General features: G+C 41.0%; 2 protein-coding genes across 2 annotated transcripts in view; both read right to left on the minus strand.

The window, feature by feature from the left end:
• Positions 1 to 4,062: 4,062 nt before the first annotated feature.
• On the minus strand, positions 4,063 to 4,944 carry LOC134222131 (uncharacterized). Its single transcript, XM_062701274.1, has 3 exons — positions 4,801 to 4,944; positions 4,342 to 4,736; positions 4,063 to 4,283 (listed from the first exon to the last, which is right to left on the minus strand). The coding sequence occupies exons 1-3, from the start codon at positions 4,942 to 4,944 to the stop codon at positions 4,112 to 4,114; spliced, it is 711 nt and encodes a 236-aa protein (XP_062557258.1). The 3' UTR covers positions 4,063 to 4,111.
• An 11,660-nt stretch (positions 4,945 to 16,604) lies between these two features.
• The window catches only part of LOC134220685 (acetylcholine receptor subunit beta-like 2), a 34,778-nt gene continuing 24,091 nt past the window's right edge, over positions 16,605 to 27,291 (minus strand). The window contains exon 9 of the mRNA XM_062699790.1: positions 16,605 to 17,686. Coding sequence (XP_062555774.1) covers positions 17,471 to 17,686 — 216 coding nt within the window. The 3' untranslated portion in view covers positions 16,605 to 17,470. The remainder of the gene's footprint in view (positions 17,687 to 27,291) is intronic.

The raw sequence follows: 27,291 nt of genomic DNA on the forward strand, positions 1-27,291 counted from the left end.
GTTAGACCCACATGGCATGAGAAGGGTGGGCACACAAGTTAGACCCGCACGGCATGACAGAGGTGCAACAGAGTATGTAGGGTGTGTTTGAGGGTGCGATAGAGCGAGCACCCAAGTCAGTCTCGCGTGGGACGAGTGCCTGTGTGAGCGATAATGAGCGAGTACGCTTAGTACTGCCGTCCCCCCAGAAGTAGTACTGCGAGGTAGTTCCTGGGGGAAACGATGGTGGAGCCCAAGGGAGTTTAGTCGGTATTACCGGTATGGTCGAGTCCGACACTCCAGTACACTTCCGTGTGGTAGTTTGGCAACTACAATGCACGTGTACTGGGTTAGTGTGTAAATGCATTCTCCCTTGTAAAAAAAAAAAAAAAAAAAAAAAAAAAGCAATCTCTGTCGACGCTGCGGATTGGAGGGACATAAAGCACAATGCTGCACGAACCCTCCCAATTGTTTGATTTGTTCCAGCAAAGCTGTGAACAGCAAGCACCCCATGGGGGCTCGATGTGCCCGGCGTTTAAGCGTGCTGCAAAATCACAGTGCAGGTAACGCAGCTGGCTTGCTCGGCCTCGCCCGAGTGTTTGGTGTGCGCAGGTTTAGAGGAAACGGCGGAACACGTGTTGTTCGTGTGCTCACGTTTTCGCGCAATGCGTGACCACATGCTTGCCACATGTGGTCTGGACACTACCCCGGACAACCTAGTTCGGAGGATGTGTAAAGATGAAGTTGGCTGGAACGCCGTTTTATCGGCTATCGCCCAAATCGTCTCGGAGCTACACAGAAGGTGGCACGTGACTCAAGGATGGCTAGTTCAGGCGCAAATAAGAGGTGGTCCAAGGGATCGGGGTCGGCTTCATGGGTCATACCGGTGGTCATGCTCTGTGGTCGAACTCGATCCTTTTATCGAACAAGTGGCCGCGCGAAGAACAACAAGGTATCGTCGCTTTCGCGGCGTCGGTCAACCGGGCAGATTCCGAGCCCGAGGACGGAAAGGGGTCCTCGTCAAGGCTGGGGCAAGCGTAGGCACCACGTCGGCAAGTCCCTCTGTGTGCTGGCGAATAGGCCCCATCGCAGAAAGGTCAATTTGGGGTGCACGCGGCATCATCATTCTTGATACCAGTCGTGAAGAGGGAAGCAGGCGCGAAGTCGACCCTTCCCACCTTCCGAGGACATAGGGCGTGGTAAGGCCACCTGGAAAGCCGGTAATGCGCTGGCACGATACCATGGTGTTCTTCTAAAAAAGCAAGTCACGAAGTTCGATGCTGCAAGGACACGCAGCTAACCTCGAGGGTGCGTTGTGCACTGGCCCCCCTTTGAAGCATTACTTTCTGGTTGTACCGAAGGGACTATGGGCTTAGCGGTAATGGAAACGGTTTAGCCGGTCTGGGATGTAGTCCTGCCTCCCTCGTGAGGAGGTGATCCCTAACCCCGCACTTCCTGGACAACACAGGATGTCTGTTGAGCAGATTCCCCTCCATTGCTTAGGAAGAAAAAAAAAAGAAGGCATAATCTCTTCTGTCTGCATTATACCGAGTAAACGCGTTCATTTGAAGAAGGCACCATTTCCTCTGTCTGCAGTATACCGGGCAAACGCGTCTATTGAAAGAAGGCATCATATTGCGAGAAGATAGAAACAATCGAACCGGGGTCTAATGGTCGACTGTCGGAAAGTTATTCCGCAAACGTCAAATCACTTGATGCACGGTTAAACACGTTGGTTTATTTTTTCGGTGTGAATGTTGATTGCTAAAATCAGCGAGAATATGTATCTTTAAACGAGTGGTATATGCTGCTATATTTTTTTAAATAAGTTTTATTGTACTTTCAAGGCATTTTGTCATATATTTATGTGGTTGTGAAACATTTTAGATTTCTTGAATTCTCTTGATATCAAAAAAAATCAACGCTTTCGTACAGTGCATGCCATTTGAAATTTCCGACATTCAGTCTGCTTCTTCTTCTTCTTCTTTTTCTCATTCTTCTTCTCCTTTGCTCCGCAAAATTAGCAGTTCTCTATTTTCTCGCAATATCCCCTGCTTCTTTATACCGGGAAAATATGTTCTATTGAATGAAAGCCCTTTTTCATACAAAAGTTCTTTTCCAGGTTATGATGGGGTAGAATGTCATTTTAAGTTTATTAGATGAAAAACCAAAACTGTTGATTAAACAGAATCTTTAATGGATTTCTCTAAGTAACTCTATTTTTTTGTAAGATTGTCATTATGCGATTCATCGATATCTGTAGGTGCCAAACATAATAATGGAATAATACAGATTCGAAATGTTTTCGTGGTAATGGCCTTTCGAGGATATCGGAATTGGCTAGGCACGAATGCACCGACTTCGAGTCGTCGGTGCATCATTGGATCGACCTCGGCACAGGTCCGGTCATCCGTTCAGATGGGTCGTCGGTTACGGGGGAGCTTCCGATGCGGGGTACTCCCTGTCGGAGTAGGATAGATCCACCACCGCACAGTGGCGGGCCCTCATACAAATTCCGGACAACACCTGAGATTGCGTTCAAAACTTCACCACAGAGTAATTTTGAAACGTTGAATTCATTTTGAGTTTAAAATGGTTATCCGACATACTTTATGTTATCCAAGGGCTTCCGCAAGCCCAGGCCCTAGGATCTAAAACAAAGACAGCGTGCTCATTCTAATATTGCACCAGTCAATTTCCTGCTTTGCGCAACTCACCACACTAACCACCGTAAAGTAGACAAAAAATAGATTTTAATACATAATACCAGATATTTTGGAATCTTTCCCAAAAAAGTTTAGCCAAATTTCATTTTCCCATATATATTTGTTCGAGAGACACTTTACGGAATGAACTTCAACAAGATACCAAAAATTTAATTTACAAGCTACAATCAAAAAAATGTTGGTACTAGCTTATACAATTGAAAAAAAAATTGACGTTTTGTCCGGCTTTCCGTCACTGTGCACCGGGGACTATCTGAGTAGCTTGCGAGTACGAAGAGAGCTAAATGGCTAAAAAACAAAAGAAAAAGTATGTTGTGCTGAATGGCACAAAGAAAAGATAAAGGGCTTAAGGGCTCAAAGCTTTTGTGTGCTTACTGGCACAAACAAGGGAGCCAAAGGGCTCAGAAGTGTCGTTTTGGGAGGAGTACGCTTAGTACTGCCTTTCCTCCAGAAGTAATACTGGAAGGTAGTTCCGGAGGATCAGGGCATTAGAAGAGAGGGTAACTCAAGTAACCACATTCAACTACATTCAACAGCTTCCGTGATCGACTTTAATTCACTGTTGAAGTAGAAATGGAAGGGAAAATAAAATGTCTGGACATGTTGTTGGAAAGATGACAAGATTTCACCAACCTGACTACCAAAGCAGTCAAACGGTATATTCCACACCTTTTGGAATGCGGCTACAAAGCAAGACAATGCTGAGGGTGGCTGGGTTCGATTCCCGGTCTAGGCAATTTTCGGATTGAAAATTGTCTCGACTTCCCTGGGCATAGAAGTATCATCGTGCTAGCCTCATGATATACGAATGCAAAAATGGTAACCTAGCTTAGAAACCTCGCAGACAATAACTGTGGAAGTGCTTAATGAACACTAAGCTGCGAGGCGGCTCTGTCCCAGTGTGGGGATGTAATGCTAATAAGAAGAAGAAGAAGAAGAAGAAGAACCTAGTGAATAAAACCAACGTGCTTACTCAAGTTAACATTGAGTACAAATTATTTGCAGTGTTTTTTTTTCTTTTTTCCTCGCAAAATCGATCTTATTAAATCTTTTTATTATCCAACTGTTAATTGTGCTAATTTAAATTAGCAATATTTGACAAGCACTTCTTTGTTGATTAAACCTAAATCACAAAACAAATAATGAATGTTACAAGCTGCTAGTATACTGTTGTCAACCCATAATTCGTCTTTAATAATACCCTTTTTGTTTAATTACATAAATGTATCTTCAATTATTTGAACACTAAGGTGATGACATATATTCCCGGGGTCCATTTCCAACACATGATCTATAATCAATAATTATTATATGATTTTGCCAAAATAGCACCGTAATGCTTTGTGCTTACCCAAAGCTAAAGCTAAAATAGCTAAAATTTCCTGCCGGGAACCAATACACATGTTCTAGTCTAAATTGTTGTCTTCCAAAAAATCTGAAATGTTCATCAAAAAGCTTCGTCTACAATTAGGAAATATTATATTGCAGTCTGCACCCATCTTTCCAAAACGTTCTGCTGATTCGTATTTGTGCTGCATTTTCCGTTCATGTAAATCAAAAGCTTGGTGTTCTGAAGGCCTGAAAAATAATTTGCAATTATTTACTATGCAACCATTACACTTTTTTGCCAACTTACGTAAGCAAAAAATGTATGATTTCGGCGTACAAGTCTTCTTCTAAATCGTAAAATGGACTATGCGCTAACTCACAAACACTTTTAATGAAACAATCTTTACCATATCCTGAAAACTCCAAAAGTCCTTCTATTGCTATATATACATCGCCTGCACTCAGTGGGCGTAAGAAATGTGTTCTCCGAGTTGACCTTGCCGTTATTACCTCCGAAGGAAAATATCTTCCCTTTACAACGTCAACCATTACTCGAGCCCATGTTGGAAAACTGTAAAAATCCTTCAGTCGGTATGGAAGTTTGTACCATACTCCAAATCCAAAACTCATACCCAATTGTCTGATTGGGTACTTCTTCTTAGGGACATACAATGGCAATATGGAAGATGTACCAACTGCAAACTGAAATGAAAAAGAAAATGTAATTTTGCAATACACATCAAGTGCACACCAACAAAAAACAAACTTGTAGAGAACTAAAATGAGGATAAAGCAAGTATCGACCTTCTTCAGGAACATCGGATGTATTATTTTTAAGATCCGTTGCTACGGCAATATTTAGTAGAATATGGTTCAAAGAGAGCGTGAATAATATTTGTATGAAATACATTTCTGGGTTTGTATCACTTATAGCTTCACAATCAGATTACAAACTGTTGGCTAATCTATCGAGATATAAAGCACTTAATGGCAAGGTACGAAATCAAAACGTGCTAATTCGATAAAATCACTTTCTTTCGATAGAATGGACGATATAGACATTGTAGAAGCATATTTGATTAGACGTGAGATGAATATCGGTGGCATTGATTTATATCTAACAATTGTATACATTATGAATACATAAGTAAAGCTACATTTAAACATCTCATTATAATTATTATCATTTCATTCATTAGTAAAGTCTAGCTCATCGGCCTTTTCTTGATGTCATTGTGCTTTATTTACCACGTGAACTAAGATCTCGTATTGCCTACGCTCAAAAGCTTTTTGAGACAAAACAAGTGAGTGAGCCAGAGAAGATTTTAGGAATCTGGTTTCGGACGTGTTAATTATATCACAATGTTTTGGCAATATTTTTACAAAGGTAGACGAACATGTTTGCGTTGACGTTATGTGTGAAATGGCTATAATTCGCTACAATTGAACAATAAAACAGACCGCATTAATCTATTCTTACTAGCAGTGATACTGCTTTTCGACTTTTTGGCTAATAATTACGAGCCAATGCACCAGGCTTTTTGGTTTAACAATCCCTTTTTGTTGACATTCCACGAAGAATTGAATATTTTTCATCAAAAAAGTAAAAAATTGTCATGATATCCGAAAATGATATCCGTCTGTCCTCCAAACAATTACTAAATATATATGAAATATTCATGAATAATTTAAAACTTCCACAAACCTATTTTTTTTAATTATGTAAAATGTAAAAAAATATAGTGTCAGGTTTTAAAGAAAATGCAATCTCATTTTTATATGTAGAAAAGATATAAGATAGATAATCAGTGTTGTTGACTTATTATTGGTACCGTTGCAATGGCATTGTAAAGAAAATCCGTATGTGAACATTCCAGAACAAATGAAGGGTTTGTGAGCCTGACTTCCACGCACAAATCAAGTCTACATAGTATTATGGGCCACCCGAACGGCAAATGTAACATTCTTTTACTTAAAATCTAATAGGATATTGGTTAATCTGTACTACTATTTTTGGGATTGTTTTTTAGAAGTGTTGAAGTGGAAATTTCTTGATAATTCTCAAGCTGACAGTTTTATTTACCCTCTATTTAATATTTCGTGAGATGCTGCGTGGAAAACTTTTTCTTCCAACATTAAAAAGTTCCGAAAAGTTTATTCATATTTGCTTATAGGCATGATTCAGCACATATACCTGACTAAAATAAAAACTCTCCCTAAAAAAATAAAAAAAATCCCCTAAAAATTAGGAGATTTCCAATAAAGAAATCAGGGAATGAGCAACAAACAAATATAAAATTTCCACGAATAATGCAAAATTTCCATAAACAATTGAAATTTTTCCACAAAACAAAAATAAATTAGTACTTTTAAAAGCTAAAAATGCAATATAAAAAATAATTTTCCATAAAGAAATCAAAATGTTTCACAGAAAAAAAATGCAGAATGTCCATTAATAAATCAATACCAGCAACAAACAATTTAAAAAAATCTTTACAAAAAACTAAAAACTTCCCACGAAAAAATCAATCAAAAGAGCAAAGCAGAGGTTTTTCCATGGATCTTTTTGAAACCGTTAAAAAATGTTTGAAAATTTTTATCAGAATTTTTGCTTTTATGTATTTTTTATGGAAATTTTCGTATTTTTTATTGCTCTTTGTTGCTTATTTTGTGGAAATTTTTTAATTTTTTGTGGAAAACAAAATATTTCGTGGAAAATTTTGTAATTGATTATTGCTAATATTGATTTATTTATGGATATTTTGTATTTTTTTCCAAGGAACTTTTTGTGGAAAATTCTTCTTTCATAATCGCAATTTTTGCTATTTTTGTGTTTTGTAGAAAAATCCTAATTGTTTGTGGAACTTTTGCATTATTTGTGAAAATTTTATATTTTTTTATTGCTCACGCCCTGATCTCTTTATTGACAATTTCGTATTTTTTATGGAAAATTTGTAATTCTTCATAGAAATTTTATTTTGCTGCCGATACATCTCCCTTGGAATATTCCACGTTTTAAAGCACCGTCATTGGAAAAAGACAATGGGTTTAGGTGGTAATATTGAGTCATCGATCTCATTAACAGCTAGATAACAAAATCGTACAAAAAAATATCTTATTTTAGGGTTTGATTAGTATCTTACACTATAGTTTTAGTTTAGGATTTAGGGTTTAATCACAATATTTTTATACACTACTTTCATTTGCTAATTATCTACTACATGCGTTCATCTCTTAGACTAGGTGTTCCGTGTTTTCTTAACACTATCATCCTTATTTGCTATGTTACATTTTTAGTTATTATTAATACATTTCAATTGCCTCTGGCAGTTAGGATTTTTCCTCTGGATGAATTGAACCATGTAGGAATTACAATGTTTTTAACTTAAACTAAACCTAACCTAATTAATACTAAGGGTACAAGGAGCTAATCGTTGCAATAGAAGATTGAAACGATTTTTGTCTAAAGTTGGAAATTATTTTGTTGGACATTTGTTGCAATGTCTCAATATTATTCAGAATCTTTGTTAAACCCTAATCTTACACTATGTTTTAACCCTTCTTTCGGAAGTGTTTATATTTTATAACTAGCAGACCCGACGAGCTTCGTTTTGCCTAAAATTGCTTTATTCTTCGATTAGTTCTCGAATTTTATGAAGAAATTTTTGTTTCATTTGTTTGGAAGCCCCCCTTTCCAAAAAAGGGAGGGGTTTCGAACCACCACAGAAACATATTTTCCCTTCCGAAACCTCCACATGCAAGATTTAGTTCCATTTGCTTGATTAATGCTGGAGTTATAAAGAAATTGGTGTTTCATTTGTATAGGAGCCCCCTCGATCCAGTCCCCAGTTTCATTTGTATAGGGGTCTCGAACCATCTTAAGAACCTTCCCCGGCTCCAAAAACCTCTGCATACAAATTTTCACGCCGATCGGTTCAGCAGTTTCCGAGTCTATAAGGGTCAGACAGACAGAAATTCATTTTTATGTATATAGAGAAGAGAAGAGAAGAGATATCACTTTGAATGCACAACGCAGGCGTTTTACGTATTAATCTACCAATGAACTTTATTAACTATACTAGTTGACCATGTACATGTACAAAAAACCTTACCAGAAAGCAAAAACGTCAAAATAAAAATGCTTTTTTGAGAATAACAAGTTGTTGGATAACTATTGTGACCAAGTATTGAGACATTAACATATCACTTATTCACATGTTGGGTGTGTAGGGTAAGACGATATAATATGCCCCCCTAAGGCAATACCTAGTATAACTTTTTACTTTTCAACGCAATTTATGCAAACTTTGTGTTATTTGGTAGTCTAGGAAGTTGCAAATGCATTGCCCGTGAGTGGTTGTATTAATATATTACAGATAACACGTAATAAAGCTTTTTTGAAAAGTCGTGAAAAAATGGATTTCAAAAGTGCCTGGGCAATACGCCCCACCTTAACCAAAGACGTTCCATAGCCCTTCATTAGTATTTTATCAATCTCATAATAAAAAGGTTACAAATCCTTATGTGCTTGACATTGAAAAACCAACATTTAGGCAGGTTTGAATTACATTTCAATAATTTCCATATAATTTGGAAGAAAGTGCTGCAAGCTCGCCGCGTCACATATTTTTAAGGCGTTACTAATATAATTAATGTATGAAATACATGTTATTTTTGAATGCTATTGAATGTTATTCAGATCAAGGATCGATTTAGTTAGTTCTGGAATATAATATCGAGAACTCATGTTGCAGGCAGTTCTGCCATCTTTTTAAATGTTCGACCGATAATGACCAATGCAAACAATTTGGCCCTCCACAAGACACCAGGAGGGTTACTACCCCCCTAAACGCGGAGGGTTACTACCCCGAACAAGGGTAGTGGGGCCTCCAAAACCGGGGAGGAAGAACCTGGAAAGGTTCGTCCACCCAGGAAAGACGGTGGTAAGGGGTTACAGCAGGCTGAGAGCTCTCAGTCGCACCAGACCTGGGAAATAGAGGGGGATGACGCCTCCTGGACCCTGGTCAAGAACAAGAGGAAACCGAAGACGTCAAGGGCCGAAAATAAGACTCAGGCGAATGAGGGTAGCAAGAAGTCGAGGGTGGGCGCCAATCGCTCCAGGGGCGATGCCCTAGTCATCACGACGGACGAAGCTACAAGTACACGGACGTCTTGAAGGCGATGAGGAGTGACGTCAAGCTCGGTGAACTCGGCGCCGATGTACGTCGAATAAGACGTACCCGGATGGGCGAGATGATCCTCGAACTGAAGCGGGGCGTCTCGCAAAAGGGTGCCGCCTACAAGAAGTTGGCGAAGGAAGTCCTAGGCGAGACGGTCTAGGTGAGGGCACTCACGACGGAGGTGAATCTAAGGGTTAAAGACCTGGACGAGATCACCGAAGTCGAAGAGCTCGTTGTGCGGCCCAATTCTGCCGAACGAGCTATCTGTCACGAGGTGTGCTGTCTTGTCGCGCGTGCTACTCCGTTCGTTGTCCCACGAGGAAAGAGGCAAAGTCATGGCCTGCTTTTTACTAGTCGGTGTTGGCAACCAAACCGTTATACGATATTTGCATATCTGTCATCAATGCACTCTAAAAGTCGATTGCCCAATTGCTAATATATCTCACCCTCACACTCGTCACGGCACTGCGGCGGCAGTGTGAAGTTGAGACGCCCACCGCAGCCGTTCGGCTACGGAAAGGTCCGGCAGGGACGCAGGTAGCATTGGTTCGGCTATCTGCAGCGGACGCCTCCAAGGTAGTCAAGTTAGGGAGCGTCAAGGTGGGATGGTCGGTGTGCCCCGTGAGCATATATGAGCAACCCGAAGTTTGCTTCAAGTGCCTAGAACCGGGCCACAAGCAATGGGACTGCAAAGGCTCTGATAGAAGCAAGCTCTGTCGACGATGCGGATTGGAGGGACATAAGGCACAATGCTGCACGAACCCTCCCAATTGATTGATTTGTTCCAACAAAGCTGCGAACAGCAAGCACCCCATGGGGGGTTCGATGTGCCCGGCGTTTAAGCGTGCTGCAAAATCACAATGCAGGTAACGCAGCTGGCTTACTTGGCCTCGCCCGAGTGTCCGGTGTGCGCAGGTTTAGAGGAAACGGCAAAACACGTGTTGTTCGTGTGCCCACGTTTTCGCGCAATGCGTGACCACATGCTTGCCACATGTGGTCTGAACACTACCCCGGACAACCTAGTTCGGAGGATGTTTAAAGATGAAGTTGGCTCGAACGCCGTTTTATCGGCTATCGTCCAAATCATCTCGGAGCTACACAGAAGGTGGCGCGTGTACTCAAGGTTGGCTAGTTCAGGCTCAAATAAGAGGTGGTCCAAGGGTTCAGAGTCGGCTTCATGGGTCATACTGGTGCCCTGTGGTCGAACTCGATCCTTTTATCGAACAAGTAGCCGCGCGAAGAACAACATGGTATCGTCGCTTTCGCGACGTCGGTCAACCGGACGGGTTCCGAGCTCGAGGACGGAAAGGGGCCCTCGTCAAGGCTGGGGCAGGCACTGGGAATATAACGCCCTGGTCGATCACTTCAAGGCGCAGTTATCGTATGATGCATACATAGAACAGTTCAAGAAAAAGCACGGTAATCCAGCGCTGGAAATCACGGCCTTTCAGGTCCCACCGAGTAAGGGTGAGTAATTCAACGATACCTTCTCATCAGAGGAATACTCGCTCAAGAAAGTCTATGGAAAATCCGCTGGACCTAACTCTTAGGGCTACGCAGGAAGGAAGCTTCCTTCCGAAGAGAAAATTGCCCTACTGAACGCCATTAACACGGAATAGCGGAACGGTACCCTACCAACAGAGTGGAAAGCAAGCTTCGTAGACGCCATTGCGAAGAGCCAGGGCGCATCCAACAACCCGAATGCATGCAGGCCTCTCGCGCTCACCAATGTCGCAGCGAAACTGTTGGAGCGGATAGTGAACCAAGTACTCAGAGGCTACCTGGAGTACACCAGTCACCTATTTCGCGGCATTTGGGAATATTATGGAATACGCAAGAAAGAAAGGCCACCTCATAGAACTCGTATTCTTCGACTTGTCGAAGACGTATAGTCGTACATTGACACCCGGAGTCCTGCGGAAGCTCAAGCCCAGGGGGATATCCGGTAACATGCTCAATTTTATCAAGAACTTCGTCACGAACCGTTCCTTCTATGTCGAGCTGGGAAACCACACGTCTAAAGTGATGAAGGAGGAAGTCGGAGTCCCCCGGGACTCGATCATCGCCGTTACTGCAGCTCGAACCTACCCGGCAACGGCCTGCTAACTGCAGAGATCAGGTGACGTTGTCCCCGTTCAGAACAGGGCACACAAATGTCTCTCACTAGCTGGGAGGCGAAAATTTCCCCACTTCCTGTGAGATATGTAACTGCAGCCATTGGGCATATGCTTAGCCCCTGCCCAGTTTTCCAAGCTGCCCGAGAAGCGCCCCTGAAGAACGATCCAATAAGTGAGCGGAATACCATCAATTTACTGGAGAACGCGTACATCTATGTCAAGATCTAAGCTAGACACAAACACACCCCAACAAAATCTGATGAAACCTGGCAAATCCACATGGACCACTCTCTCGGACAACTCTAGACAAACTGAATATAGAAAAAAAAGAATCAAACAATCTACAACGGACTTTCCTACGTATATCGAGCCCAGGCAGTATAATAAAACAATTGAAATGCAAATTAAAAATGTATATCTCTTCTTCGATACAAGACAAGCGAACCTCGTGCTGAAAGTCGATAATAATGACAAAAAATAATTCTAGATGATTACCTCATTCTTGTAATAGGAATATTTGAACACGATGAAAGAATCTCCGTAAATTTTCCATCAAAGTTCATCATTGAACAACATTTTCGAATGCTATCAATGACCATATTTTGTGTAGTTATACGGTATGTCAGTGTACACAACCCGGATGGGTAGAAGTTTTTCATCAGAAGACTGCATACATGCGGTACTTAAGGATCTCCCCTATTTCGTTTCTTGACATGTCTAAATTGGCACGGCAAATGCTGGGTAAAGCGTACCATTGGTACTTCGCGTACCTGAAGGAATAAAATAGACCCCATCTCGCGGTCCTTAGCCTCTTACCCAGCAACTCCTATCCCTACCTCCCCGCGGTTCTGGCCGGGATACGAGCAACCTTAGGGAAGATCGGGTAACCAACCCCGGTGGGAACTATGGTCGTATGCTGACAGGGAAGGGGGTGTTTGCTTCTCTCCGGAGGTGCAAATCTTATTGAGCGTCTGTTCTCCATGTCAGGATCGGCTCACAACAGCGTCTGTTCTCCATGTTAGGGGCGGCTGATCATCGTCCGAGTGCCAGCGAGGGACTCTAAGTGAAACTGTGCACCATGGTCCACCGGAAATAAGGAGGAATGGTCCTCTGGAAATTTAGGGGGTTTGGTGGACTTGGACTGCTTGAATACAGTCAAAGCAGCCATTAACGACGCAGCGGAGAACAACGTCGGGTATATGGGTCGAAGTCGACGGAACGATTGGTTCGACGAAGAGTGCAGACAAATTTTGGAGGAGAAGGACGCAGCGCGGGCGGTCGCGCTGCAGCAAGGTACCCGGCAGAACGTGGAACGTTATAGACGGAAGCGGAGACAGCAGACCCGCCTTTTTCAGGAGAAGAAACACCGCCTGGAAGAAGCGGAGTGCGAGGAGATGGAACAGCTGTGCCGTTCTCAAGAAACACGCAAGTTCTACCAGAAGCTCAACGCATCCCGCAAAGGCTTCGTGCCGCGAGCCGAAATGTGCCGGGATAAGGATGGAAGCATCTTGACGGACGAACTTGTGGTGATAGAAAGGTGGAAGCAGCACTACGAGGAACATCTGAATGGCGCGGAGAGTACTGGCAGTGAAAGTCAAGGCAGCGGAGGAGATGACTACGTCAGTTCAGCGGACGATGGAAGCCAACCAGCCCCCACCTTGAGGGAAGTTAAGGATGCCATTCAACAGCTAAAGACCAATAAAGCAGCTGGTAAGGATGGTATCGCCTGCACAAACTGATAGTCAGAATCTGGGAAACCGAACAGCTACCGGAGGATTGGAAGGAAGGGGTTATATGCTCCATCTACAAGAAAGGCGACAAACTGGAGTGTGAGAACTTTCGAGCGATCACCATCCTTAATGCCGCCTACAAAGGGATATCCCAGATCATCTTCGTCGTCTGTCACCATTAGTGAATGAGTTCGTGGGAAGTTATCAAGCCGGCTTCGTTGATGGCCGCTCGACAACGGACCAGATCTTTACTGTACGGCAAATCCTTCAAAATGCCGTGAATACCAGGTCCCAACGCACCATCTGTTCGTTGATTTCAAGGCGGCATACGACAGTATAGACCGCGTAGAGCTATGGAAAATTATGGACGAGAACAGCTTCCCTGGGAAGCTTACCAGACTGATCAAAGCAACGGTGGATGGTGTGCAAAACTGTGTGAAGATTTCGGGCGAACACTCCAGTTCGTTCGAATCGCGCCGGGGACTAAGACACGGTGATGGACTTTCGTGCCTGTTGTTCAACATTGCGCTAGAAGGTGTCATGCGGAGAGCCGGGTGTAACAGCCGGGGTACGATTTTCAACAGATCCAGTCAATTTATTTGCTTCGCGGATGACATGGACATTGTCGGCCGAACATTTGCAAAGGTGGCAGAACTGCACACCCGCCTGAAACGTGAAGCAACAAAAGTTGGACTGGTGGTGAATGCGTCAAAGACAAAGTACATGCTTGTGGGCGGAACCGAGCGCGACAGGGCCCGCCTGGGAAGCAGTGTTACGATAGACGGGGATACCTTCGAGGTGGTCGAGGAATTCGTCTACCTCGGATCCTTGCTAACGGCTGACAACAACGTTAGTCGTGAAATACGAAGGCGCATCATCTGTGGAAGTCGGGCCTACTACGGGCTCCAGAAGAAACTGCGGTCGAAAAAGATTCGCCACCGCACCAAATGTGTCATGTACAAGACGCTTGTAAGACCGGTTGTCCTTTTGTCGGCTGTTCGGCCACATTGAGAGTTGACGTAAAGTCAATGTCAACTTCTCTCCACAAACAGCCTAGATAGCCGTGTGGTGTCGGCAGCTGGTTATCTGGCTAAGAATAACATTACGGATTGCCTGTTCCAGTGGTAAAAGTCCACCACACAGGTGACCCCTAATTCTCGGTGTGATGCGGCTTTATGCTTATCGTGCCTACGAATGAATGGTTAGGGGGGTCTAATAAGAACCTAACCGCAAACGGAGCCTGTGAAGCACCAGGGCCCCCTTCACAGTATTTTAGCCCTCGCTGCGCTAACCGGAGATATGGCGTAGTTGACTCTTTACTTCTCCGAGATAATCGGCTACTCTTATTCAACCTCATCGTGAGGTGAAATAAGAGTAGGGTTATGAATATGTGTTTTAATTAGTTTTCAACAAATTGTCACCTATATGGATTCGCATTATGCGTTTTTTACAATGTGCATTATGTTACCTATATGGATTCGCATTATGCGCTTTTCACAGTGTACTCTGTGTTTCGTCTTTGACGTTCGGCTTCAGCTACTCTTGTTTAATCTCAACTTGAGTTTGAATAAGGGTGGGATTATGAATGTTTTTTACTTAGTTTTTCAACAAATTTTCACCTATATGGATTCGCATTATGCGTTTTTTTACAATGTACTTTGTGCATGTTACCTTTATGGATTCGCATTATGCGTTTTTCACAGTGTACTGTGTGTCTCGTCCTTGACGTTCGTCTTTGGCTACTCTTGTTCAATCTCAACGTGAGGTTAAATAAGAGTGGGGTTATGGATATGTGTTTTACTTAGTTTTCAACAAATTGTCACCTATATGGATTCGCATTATGCGTTTTTCACAGTGTACTCTGTGTCTCGTCCTTGACGTTCGGCTTCAGTTTTCAACAAATTGTCACCTATATGGATTCGCATTATGCATTTTTTTTTACAATGTACTTTGTATATGTTACCTATATGGATTCGCATTATCCGTTTTTCACAGTGTACTCTGTGTTTCGTTCTTGACGTTCGAGTTCGGCTACTCTTGTTCAATCTCAACGTGAGGTTCAATAAGAATGGGGTTATGAATATGTGTTTTACTTAGTTTTCAACAAATTGCCACCTAGGGGAACGGTTCGCCACTTCATCTCATAGCTCCTATTTCCATCCCATCAAAAACAAAGCAATGGAAAGGAATTTGGTTTGTTTATTATTTTTGTGATTTTTTTCAGCAGTGAGCACGCATGTTGACAAAAAGAAGCGACGAATTTGGTGCCGTATTTCTTTGTTTAGCGATGAGATGGATATATGTACAGTGAGATGGAGATCGGAACAGTTCCCCTATATGGATTCGCATTATGCGATTTTTTACAATGTAATTTGTGATTGTCACCTATATGGATTCGCATTATGCGTTTTTCACAGTGCACTCTGTGTTTCGTCTTTGACGTTCGTCCATTGTTACGTCCTCTGTGTTTTTGTGACACCTCTCTTAAATTTAGTCCTTAGCTGAATGCGTCTACATAATTGGCTTTCCTATAAATGGTTCCATTCTCCTTTCCAACTTCACTTCCTCTTCCTTTCCCCTTTTCACTTCCTTTTCCGTCAGGTAAATGATGAGAAAGGCCAGTGAAGGCGATGGCACAAATCTCCCAAATTGAGGGGAACGTGCCTCCTGAGCCGACGTTCTGATACCTGATACCATCTGTGGAAGTCGGGCCTACTACGGGCTCCAGAAGAAACTGCGGTCGAAAAAGATTCGCCACCGCACCAAATGTGTCATGTACAAGACGCTTGTAAGACCGGTTGTCCTCTACGGACATGAAACATGGACAATGCTCGAGGAGGACTTGCAAGCACTCGGAGTATTCGAGAGACGGGTGCTTAGGACCATCTTTGGAGGTGTGCAAGAAGACGGTGTGTGGCGGCGAAGAATGAACCATGAGCTCGCCCAACTCTACGGCGAACCCAGTATCCAGAAGGTAGCTAAAGCCGGAAGGGTACGATGGGCAGGACATGTTTCAAGAATGCCGGACAGCAACCCTGCAAAGATGGTGTTCGCTTACGATCCGGCAGGTACGAGACGGCGTGGAGCTCAGCGAGCGAGATGGGCAGACCAGGTGCAAAACGACTTGGCGAGCGTGGGGCGTATCCGAGGTTGGAGAGATGCGGCCTCGAACCGTGCATTGTGGCGTCAAATTGTTGATTCTGTTGTCTCTGTTTAGATGTTAACTAAATAAATTAAAGAAACATGTCTAAATTGAAATAAAGTCTCATGTCCTATTCCCACAAAAAATATAGACTCCTAAGCAGGAATCAAAATAAAACAAAACTCTTGATACTACATGGACAGTAACTAGGATTGTGGGATGAAGGATTGGTTGAGCTTCACGCTGAGGAACTTAAAACTGTCTAAAACCTGTCGACATACATAGTATACAGACAGCCTCAAGGTTTCAGGATGTTTAAAAGTCCGCTTCGTTTTCTTCAAATAGGTTGGTTGTTTCGAGAAATGTCAAGAAAGTGATATCTGCAAGAAAGCGCACAATAATTTGTAGGAACATTTCATTTTTTTATTATAAACATGCTTGTAACAAATTTACATTATTTCGTTTGTAATAATTATAAAATATTTACGATTCATTGATTTATTCCACTTTTGAGATAAGAAAACCTACATGTCGCGAAATACCAACCAACGGATGCTATGTTTTCCTAAAGTTCTGCGTAAGAACCTTGGAGTATCTAAAAAAATGGCATATGACATATTCAAAATTTGCTAGACTCTTATGTATACAATCATTATTTAAAATCCAGAATCGCATTATTTTATGGTTATTCTACAAACATTGCCCTGTACTAAAGAAGAAGGTTTTGCGTTCTTCATGCTAATGCAATTTTCAAATTCAAAAATCGTTATTTTCATGTGAACATACATCCTATAAACTCGTTGGAGATTATAACGGATGGATTTGCCAAAGTAATAAAAAAAAATCCCTCCACACGGATAGAAACATAAACCAAATAAATAATTTTAATATATTATAAGATCGATTAACCGTTCGTGAGTAAAGCTTAACTCATTTTATATATGTAAGAAGATATAGCGATATAGGGTGAGAAGCAAACGTTTTTTGTGAAGAATCTAGCACTCTAACAGCCTCCTGTATGTTCCAAGATTTTGTACAGAATTGTGATAGATAAAATGCTGGTTGGCAATAACAATGTGTTACGTGTCATTATGAGATAGCATTTATTTTTTTATCCTAAAATTCTAGAAATTTATCATTGTGAAAAACATTTTCGTATGCGTTCATCGTTGATTTTTTTTTGCATACGAATAAGCAAGGTCAATGTAACTTTTAGCATTCTAACCGGACTTCAATTTCTCATAAAGACATCACGATCTGGTTATATTTAATCCAAAGTGATACGCACTATGTCCGGTGGTAACATGAAATTGTTTTTTCTTAGTGGAATTTCACTGAGCTGCTGATCGACTGGAGCCCGGGTATCGTACAAGGATGGACTTTGGAAGATGATACCAAATGTGCCGAATATACAGGAAATTGTAAATACCCACAGGAAGAATCGATCTAGGACCATGGAAACAAATTTCCAATCTTCAACAATCTGAAAATACAGAAGAGAATATTATAGTTTAAATGCGAAGTAAAAATGTCAGAGAAAAAGAAAGGAATTTTTTTATAAATGTGATTATCGACACAATTTCACTAAGCAATGACTTTAATTATACTCTACAAAATAAAAAAAGTTTAAAGTTCTAAGTGCCAATTTGTAATAAATAGGGGAACTGCTCCTGAAATTCATCTCATGGCTCCGATGTTCATCCCATCAAAAACAAAGCAATGGAAAGGTATTTGATTTGTTTCTGATTTTTGTGATTATTTTCATCAATGAGCACGCATGTTGACAAAAAGAAACGACTAAATTGGTGTCGTATTTCTTTGTTTCGCGATGAGATGAATGTGTTCAGAGAGATGGAAATTAGTACAGTTCTCCTACTTGAGCTTGAGATTTATTGACCGCCCATAGTTGCTACTCCATTGTGACCAGATCAGCTGTTCTTGCACAGAGAGCCAACAAATGTTACTGATGATCTCATTTGTTAAGTCACACTGGCGTTTGCCACGTCAGAATTCAAGTCAATGTAGCGATGGAAAAGGAAATGATGTTGCAATCACTCACCCACTGCAACCCGAATATACTTCTGCACTTGTCACGAGTTCATGCGGAATTTATTGGACTTTTCTGCCGTAATCTGAAAAAGTGACGTATACGCCATTTTCCAAGAAGACAAGAATTCTAAGTGTAAAGCAACAAGGTGAGAAATATTTCGCAAGCCCACGAAGGCAATCACAGCCTCGCGCACCAAAGACTCGTACGGTGCTTTTATGGTGTCGGCAATGTTATCTGAATCTTGCATCCCGGACGCCACACAGACCCTCGTAATACAGACATCAAAAAAAACCCTCCGATTTTAATGTTCCCTTATTAGCTAGGAAATCCACCCACGCCGGCCTGTCCCGTCTGCAGCAGCTCTCGACTCCCCCTGACAGGACTCGTATTTTACTGCTCAGGTTCAACCCGTTCTATCGCAGCCTTTGCTTCTCTACACTACGAAATCTTCATTCGTGTTGCATCAGTATTCTCTTTTCACTGAGTGCGCTGCGCTTCGATAAAAGAATTCTTGATAAAGTCAACTGCTATTCTACCCTTCCACCTTCCGGAACATCAACTGGCCAAGTTCCAAGTTCTTCAAAGAACGAACTCTTCACATTTGGGTCTTCTAGTCGGTATGTGTTGATTCGCTAACCGACCTTTCCTTCCCGTTACTGAATCGGATCAATGCATAGTCGGATATTGATAATATAAGGAGATAATATAGTAAGACGCGATGTGAACGCTGCTTTTATTCCGGGTATCAAAACGGCTCCGTCTCCATTTTCGGTTGATCCATTTCCGGCTCCATTTCCATTTCCACAGATCGGGCAGCCAAATAATCTCTCCAACTGTGCGTGATGGGTTCTAGAGAAATGAGTCAAATGCTGCTGCAGACGGAACAAGCAGGCGTGGGTGAACTCCCTTGTCGACGATGGGGAAAAAGCCACAACAACCGGCGACATTCGGCTTCTCTGCGATATCGCACGATGTCGGAATGGAGCAAGGATGAATCTGAGGATGCTTGTGAAATACGTGGCATTTAGTCACTCGCCGTTCAAACTGTCGAGTTGTTAGCACAAGCACTTCGAACAACTTCTTCAAGTTTTGACGTCCTTTCAACCACCAACATCTGGACATGGACAGCCAAAAATGCAACGCATTACCCACGTCAACTTCGAAGCCCCATCACTGCAGGAGATTGAAGCAGTTATACAAAGCAAGAAATCCAATAAAATTCCAGGATCAATCACGTATCAGTAGAGATGTTCAAGGCCAACTGCATGCCATCCGTGCATATCCTGCATCAATAATTCTGCGATATCTGGGACGTCACGACTTTTACGGTCAACTGGAAACACGGCGACCTAGTGAAGGTTCCAAAAAAGGAGATCTGACTGTGAGCGACAACTGGCATGGCATCATGTAACTGTAGATTGTTCTCAAAGTTTTGCGTAAAATTATACTGATTCGGAAACAGGGAAAAGTAGACATGATTTTCTAACGGGAACATGCAGGCTTCCGTCATGAAAGATTATGTGAGAGCCATATTGTAACGCTCCGCATCATCATAGATCAGGTCAACGAATTGCAAGAGTCCTTCCAGTCTGTGGAATGCCCAAGACGCAAGGGCGTTCCGGTCAATAACACTTAACCGGTGTATAACACTTAACGGAGCCGAGACTCTCCATAATATTTACAAACTATATCATTATTATCAACAGTCAGTAAAGGGAGAGGGACATATACCAAGATACTCGTGGTATCTCAAGGTTAGAATGCGTTATTTCAGGATGGACGGGATTGGGACTTAGGTTTGGGGTATTTCAGCTGCTCATCCGAGTATTCGACGTCATTAACAGTGTAGCGTAGTGTCGTGCTAGCGAGTTGTTGTTCGCCAGGGAGAAATCGTCAGTCTTACCGAAGCGCAGTACGAAGCTTCCACGTGGTGCAGAGTCTTGCAAACCGGATCCATGTCCAAACCATCCGGGTAGTTGCTGTAGAGATACAAAGATGGATGAATTCTATCTGCGCTACTGTTCCCAATAGTAATCGATAAAACCATGGGCCCCTTCGGCAGCCTACCACTATTGAGCTACCGAACGACCTCAATTTGACCGACGATACTGATCTTCTAACGCAACTCCAGAAAGAGCAAGCTGAACGGCATAGTCGAACATTTCTCTCCTCAACGTCAACAAGACCAAATCGTTGATTGTCAACGCGTAATGGAACGTACACACGGTCAAGCAGTTCGACCAACATTGACTCCACCTCCCGTTTATTCAAACATCCATCAAGTTTTATCAACAGCGACACGAACAATCAATTTATTCGACCAACAATATCACACACGAACGACCGAAGCACCAATTCGAGCACCAACCATCAAAAAATATATGGGGGTTTGTGCAACTTCACTACAAATGCTCAAACATGTTCGGCGAACCTTGACTCCACCCCCGACAACTCAAACCAAAATCAAACCGTTTTAATTTTTTCCAACCGAGCCGCCAACTGTCAAATGGTTGTTCGAACAACTTCACACACGTTCAAACAAAGCAGGAACCGAAGCGATTTCTTGGGGGCGGAGTCAACGTTCGTCAAACTGCTTGACTGGTGTGTACGTAGCATAATGGATAACTCACCACCCGACCCTCCAACATCAAAACCCCTTACACCCTAGCTCTATGCAAGAACTTCTTAAAGCAGCCATTTCTAGACAACACCTGTGTGATTTCAAAGTACATCTGACTATTTCCCCTATTGATCGGAATCAGTACTTGACTTGAAAAGAAACTTATAATTCTAACAATACTTTTAATAGCGGAAGTTACAATGAAGCTAGTTGAATCATGAAAATTCCGGATCGGAAATATGTACCGAAGTCCAATAGCCTATCGAGAATACATGTCGCTTTCTTCTGTATCACGAAATCTAATGTTGCTTACAAATCCTGAAAGCTGCTCCAGAAAATCTTTCACCAGTTTCAGTTTCCATTTTTCCAAAATGATTCAATTTTTATACACTCTAAGTACACAAATAATAGTACATATCTATTAATTGGTAATTTTGATTTGCAGAATTTAAATAACATATAAATAATGTTTTCTATCCGTATTCTTTGCCAACATTTTCCACTACCTATAATTTTAAAAAAGTCATGAAATAATTTCATTTTAGATTTTTGTTCCGTTTTATCTTCTTTTTTTATTCGCCCCGCACCCCTCGTTCTTTCCAAGAGCTCTCGGACAAAAACTAAATTTAATATTTATATATATGTATGTACTGTGAGGTGCATACCAGTCTTATTACGTCAGTTTCCTTACCCATGGGGTCCAACACAAAGTTAGCTCTATTCTGTTGGTATCACTGACTGTCGCAAGTCGATCGCGAGCAAGCCGAGGATAACCATGTCGCCGGCCGGCATCGCCCGACCCGGCATCAGCAAGCAGTGAGCGCGAGTGACGCGTCCCGAGCAGTCATAGCAATTCGGAGCGCAAATAACGAATTGTAATTTGTAGCACATTTACATTGGCGATCCTGCCAGTTAATGTATTTGTTGTACCAATTTGTAGGCTGTAAGCCAGACACTGGTTGTGGATTAAGTTATTCGATGCAAGTTAAAAGCGGAATAGGTAAGACGTTTGTGGAATAGAAATTGTGACACGAGAATGATTTTGTGTGTGTGTGTGTTTGGTAATGAAAACCGAATAAAAAAAAAAACTCATTTTGAATGGTAATACATTTAACCATTCGGGAGGTAAGGAAAACCTCCTCATCGGTAATGAAAACCGATGGAAAAGAAACATTTCAAATGGTAATGAAAACCATTTGGGAGATAATGAAAATCTCTTCATCGGTAATGAAAACCGGTGAAAAAAAAGTGGTCACGAAAACCATTCAGGAGAATGGTAATGAAAACCATTCGGGAGGTAAGGAAAACCTCCTCATCGGTAATGAAAACCGATGGGAAAAAACATTTCGAATGGTAATGAAAACCATTCGGGAGGAAAACCTCTTGATCGGTAATGAAAACCTTTCAGGAGGTAATTAAAACCTCTTAATCGGTATTGAAAACCGATAGAAAAAATTCGAATGATAATGAAAACAATACGGGAGGTAAGGAAAACTGGTAATGAAAACCGATTAAAAATGGACACATTTAGAACTGTATAGTGAAAACCATACATGCGGCATTAACTCCTTAATCGGGTAATATTAACTTAACATTTAACATTTTAAATTTCAATGAAAACTAATCTGGAGACGAAGAAGAACTCCTGATCGGTAATGAAAACCGATGAAAAAAATATTTTGAATGGTAATAAAAAAACCATTTGCAAAATATAGAAAACCTTATCATTGGTAAAGACAAACCACACACACTGTTATGCTTCTGGTTCCAGCGTAGAATACACGATGTTATTTTGCTATAGGCGTAAATTTCTGATACTTTTATTTCCAAAAATTCAATGTGTTTCACACTGTACCAACAAGGTGGTATTGAAAGATGGTTTGAAGATTGGGAATCAAACATATTTTTTGCCATGAAATACGTAGTACATAACGATAAAAGTAATAAAACAAAATGACGAGCAATTAGTGTTTTTGTTCTCCGCCAAATTATTACTACCAAGTGCAGCACCAAGCGAAAATAATATCTTAAGAATATGGTATTGTGTAGTTGAAACCTATTTTGTTAAATGGTAGGAAGAACTATTTTCATTGGTTATGGAAACCTTAGAGAGGGGTGGCTAATTTGTCTATCCATCATTCATTCAAAATAGCGTCCAATGGTTTTGCTCTTATTTCGGTAAATGAATTAATTTATCTGAAGCTTCGTAGGTATCTACTATATGCTATACAAACACAAAAAGGCTCGAACAAAATTAGCTAATTGCAAGTTTTTGTCTGGAAAAGTTAAATACCGATAAATTAGCACATACTACAAATAAGCAAATAAGCAGTTGAATTAGGGTAGACCACCCAGAAAGTGGGTACAAAAAAATGATTTTGAGTAGAATCACATTGTACAGCGGATGACATGTGTTTCACCCTCCTGTGGAAACCATTTGTATTCATTCAGCTCAAAGTTGTTAAGTCCGTGATGCACTGAATATCGATGTTTCAGATCGTTGATCTCTTGTTAGTAAGGTGTTCTCTGGTCAAGCCGTACCCAACAAGAAATTTGAGTTGAACAAGCTAGTTATTTAGCTGAAGAATACTATTTTTGGCTAAATTGCTTTACCTGCTTTTAAAGTTAGCTGGGTAGACCGAATACAAAGTATTTTCGGACAAAAGTTTGTTTAACGTTCCAAACGTCAAAAGATTTTGTTTTCTCATCAGGCACCATGAAAGCTTGGAATTAAAGGGCTGATAGTAGAAATACTAGATTTAGATGTAGGTGGAGCCGCCATCTTGTTTCCGATCGGAACGTCAAAAGCGGTTGCAATCCGGCTTGTTGTCATTTTTTATGCGCAAAAGTTAAAGTTCGACAGTTTTTCACTTTTTTGTTCTCTGGTTATAGGGTTGCTAGCTGATAATTGACAAAGAGTTTTATTCATTAGTTATGATGAGATTGTCAATGAATTAATGGAACGTGTCTGTGTTTGTCATGTTCAGCGAGAAATATAGTAAAGTGGCGAGACATTGGCATTAGATGCCTGACTGGCTTGAAAAGGAATGATGTCCAGACAAAGAATGCTCTGAAATTTTCAAGTGGGTCCTTTCTACTAGGTGAATGGCTTGAAATAAGAACAGCAATGGAGAACTACGAAAATAAAATATCCGATTCTTTGATTAAAGGTTAATTATTGGGTTGCCTTTAGAAACGCAAAATGATCCTCAATAAGCACTTATACATCCTAATATTTAATGAATCAATGATGAAAGAATAAAAATAGGAAGAGATGAGTAAATATCTACTGCATTGGATTTTTTTTAACATATGTCCATAAATTGAACCGAGGATATTTTTTTTATAGAGGAGAAGGAGGATGTGAGGTGCATACCAGTCTTATTACGTCAGTTTCCTTACCCATGGGGTCCAACACAAAGTCAGCTCTATTCTGTTGGTATCACTGACTGTCGCAAGTCGATCGCGAGCAAGCCGAGGATAACCATGTCGCCGGCCGGCATCGCCCGACCCGGCATCAGCAAGCAGTGAGCGCGAGTGACGCGTCCCGAGCAGTCATAGCAATTCGGAGCGCAAATAACGAATTGTAATTTGTAGCACATTTACATGTACTATAGAAAGAAATAAAAATGCGACAAATATTCGTTAACAATATCAGCACACTTAATGTGGGATTTTAGAATGGGTGTAGGCTGATTAAGCAAACGTTTCATTAAATTTAAAGCAAGTAATTATTTCTCAACATATGCTTAAAAATGAGTCAAGGATACTATGGTCATACTGGCTTGGGTAAAAATACTATCCTGTTTCTGTTTCCCTGTTTGCCTACATCAAAAGAATTGTTTGCGCTCTTGTTGAAGCACAATTAATGTGACGCAAATAGTACATCAAGAAACTTTTCCTGATGACAATGATGTACTCGGGCTCTGTCTTCCATTATTGCTCGTGTTTACCGCCATTATTTCGTTTTCTAATAAGGTACTCTGGGGGAAGTGGTAAAGGAAAAATCTATATTAATGAATATAATCATGTAAAGTGTAAAACCAGTTTAAATGATCTAAATGCAATCAATCATTATGGGCTCACAAAACAGACCATTTTGTAAAAACTGTGCATACCATTTTAGTCGCTTATAATTTAAAAAAAATAGATTTGGAAATCAGCAGCTGTTTTTCCACTTACCCCGGCAGTGAAATGGGGTAAATGGAAAACCCAAGTTACCTTATGACCTTCAATTGTGAAGAGTAGTGACATATAATTGAAATCAAAACGGTAATTGCTCTGAGTATCTTTTGTTCAATAATGTCATTGGATTAACGGAATATGTCACCGAGGAATACTTGGAATGGCTAGGAGAGGACTAAAAATACTAGAATAAGAGATCGGCAAAGACGCCATATTGTTTCCAATCGAACCGTCAAAAGCGGTTCCAAATCGACTTGTTTACTTTTTTCACCCATAAGACTCAAGCAAAAAGTTCAAGTGATGCCAGTATTATTTCCACGATATCACACCTTTTCATAGGTTGCCATTTCGACAGTTTTTCACTCCGCCGGTCTCTGGTTATAGGGTTGCTAGTTGTACCGAAAGGCTATCATTTCACTACGAAAACGAACTTTTTATAGAAGCCTCGGAGACCCATAGTGTTATATACCAATCGACTCAGCTTGACGAGCTGAGCAAATGTCTGTCTGTCCGTGTGTATGTATGTGTGTATGTATGTGTGTATGTGTGTGCACAATAGCTGAGTAATTCTCAACCGATTTTCTTGCAACAAGTTTCATTCGACAGGCGGCAAAGCCTAGTTGATCAATATTGAATTTGATAACGATCGACCGTTGCGTTTAAAAGTTATAAAGAAAATGGCACATCTAAACATATTAGCGCCATATAAGGTTGGTGTCTTGGCTAAATGCGAGAAAGGCAGTATCACTACTCGGTGAATTAAGTTGGGTTTTTTCTTTTTCGAACACTTAGTGTGATGTTTTTGTATGTAAATGCGTGCGCAAAGCACGTACAAAATTATTACTTATTTTTAAGCACTTGTCCTTAATCGATTTGTTCACAACAAATTGCATTCAACAGCGAAACATGTTATGAATATAAATGAATGTGTATAATGGAATCTTTTTACTTATCAGTGCTATTTTTACCTTTTTATACGCTTTTTCGTATATCTAAACCACGAGAAAGGCATCAATACCGATTGGTGGATTATTCTGGCGTTTTCTTATTTATATTAGTTCCATCACCACTGAAAACACCATTATAGCAAAAAGGAGCATATTAAGATTCACAGCTATCAAAATAAATACGGAAGCGAAGATCATTACTTTACCCACATCCCCACAATGTTTAATACCAGGAGTGAGTGTAAAATCTTCAAATTATTTACTGCCATGTTACAAACTACTACAAATTGAATGTGTTTATTTTAATTGTATTATAATGGCCACCTGTGAATCAAATTTACCGGAAAAAAGTAACATTTTGTGTCAATAAGAATTAATTTTATGAATGCAATAATTACTTTTTGATGAATACAATAATACAACTTTTCGCGAAACTTAAAATGACAGTTAGCCGTTAACCGTTTTAGTGTATGAATTACACAGATTTTAACATAATATTAGTGTGAACATCAAAGTATATTTTTGAACAATTTTTGGTGAGGAAAAATTTGTAAGTATGTACAATTACAATTTTTAAAGTCGAGATTTCCACTTACCCCCTTTTCACACTTCCCCCAAAGTACCTTACATACATTTTTTTACGCAAGTAGAAATGTCTCTCACTTCGAAGCAGAAGTGCGAGTGCAGATTAACCTTCTTCGGATATTAGAAAAAACTTACGAATAAGATGTTGGGGTCATATTGACCCAGAAATGTAAATGCTTATAAAACAGTCAAATTATAACCGAATTGCAAAGTTTATATACCGTTCGAAAGATAAACTCATCAATTTTGTGGCTATGTGGTGATATGCTGGTTCTGGAGACAATGGCCACCGGGAAACGACTTCCACGGGGACCTTGTCGGTCATATAAGGGGAACATAAAAATCGCTACATATATGCCATTCGATCGCTAATTCTTCATAGATTCTCTTAAAACGGTAATGTATGGTCCATGAGAGGGCTTCCGATGAAAGTGGCCACTCCTGGTACATGCAAAGTGCCCCCGGGGAACCCGCAGGAGGGGACATTTCCGTTTTAGCACCAAAATATACCGTGCGGCGGTTCTTTCGTCATGATTTTCCACCAAACAGATGGTTATGCGCTTGAAATCGCTAAGTGACCACATTGGCCACTCTTGGAACCTATGAGGTGCCCTTGGGGAACCCGTAGAAAGGAATATTTCCGTTTAAACTCCAAAATATGCCATGCGGTGGCTTATTCGTCATGATTTTCCACAAAATAG

Source organism: Armigeres subalbatus, chromosome 3 (assembly GCF_024139115.2).
Source record: "Armigeres subalbatus isolate Guangzhou_Male chromosome 3, GZ_Asu_2, whole genome shotgun sequence".
Taxonomy (NCBI): Eukaryota; Metazoa; Arthropoda; class Insecta; order Diptera; family Culicidae; genus Armigeres; species Armigeres subalbatus.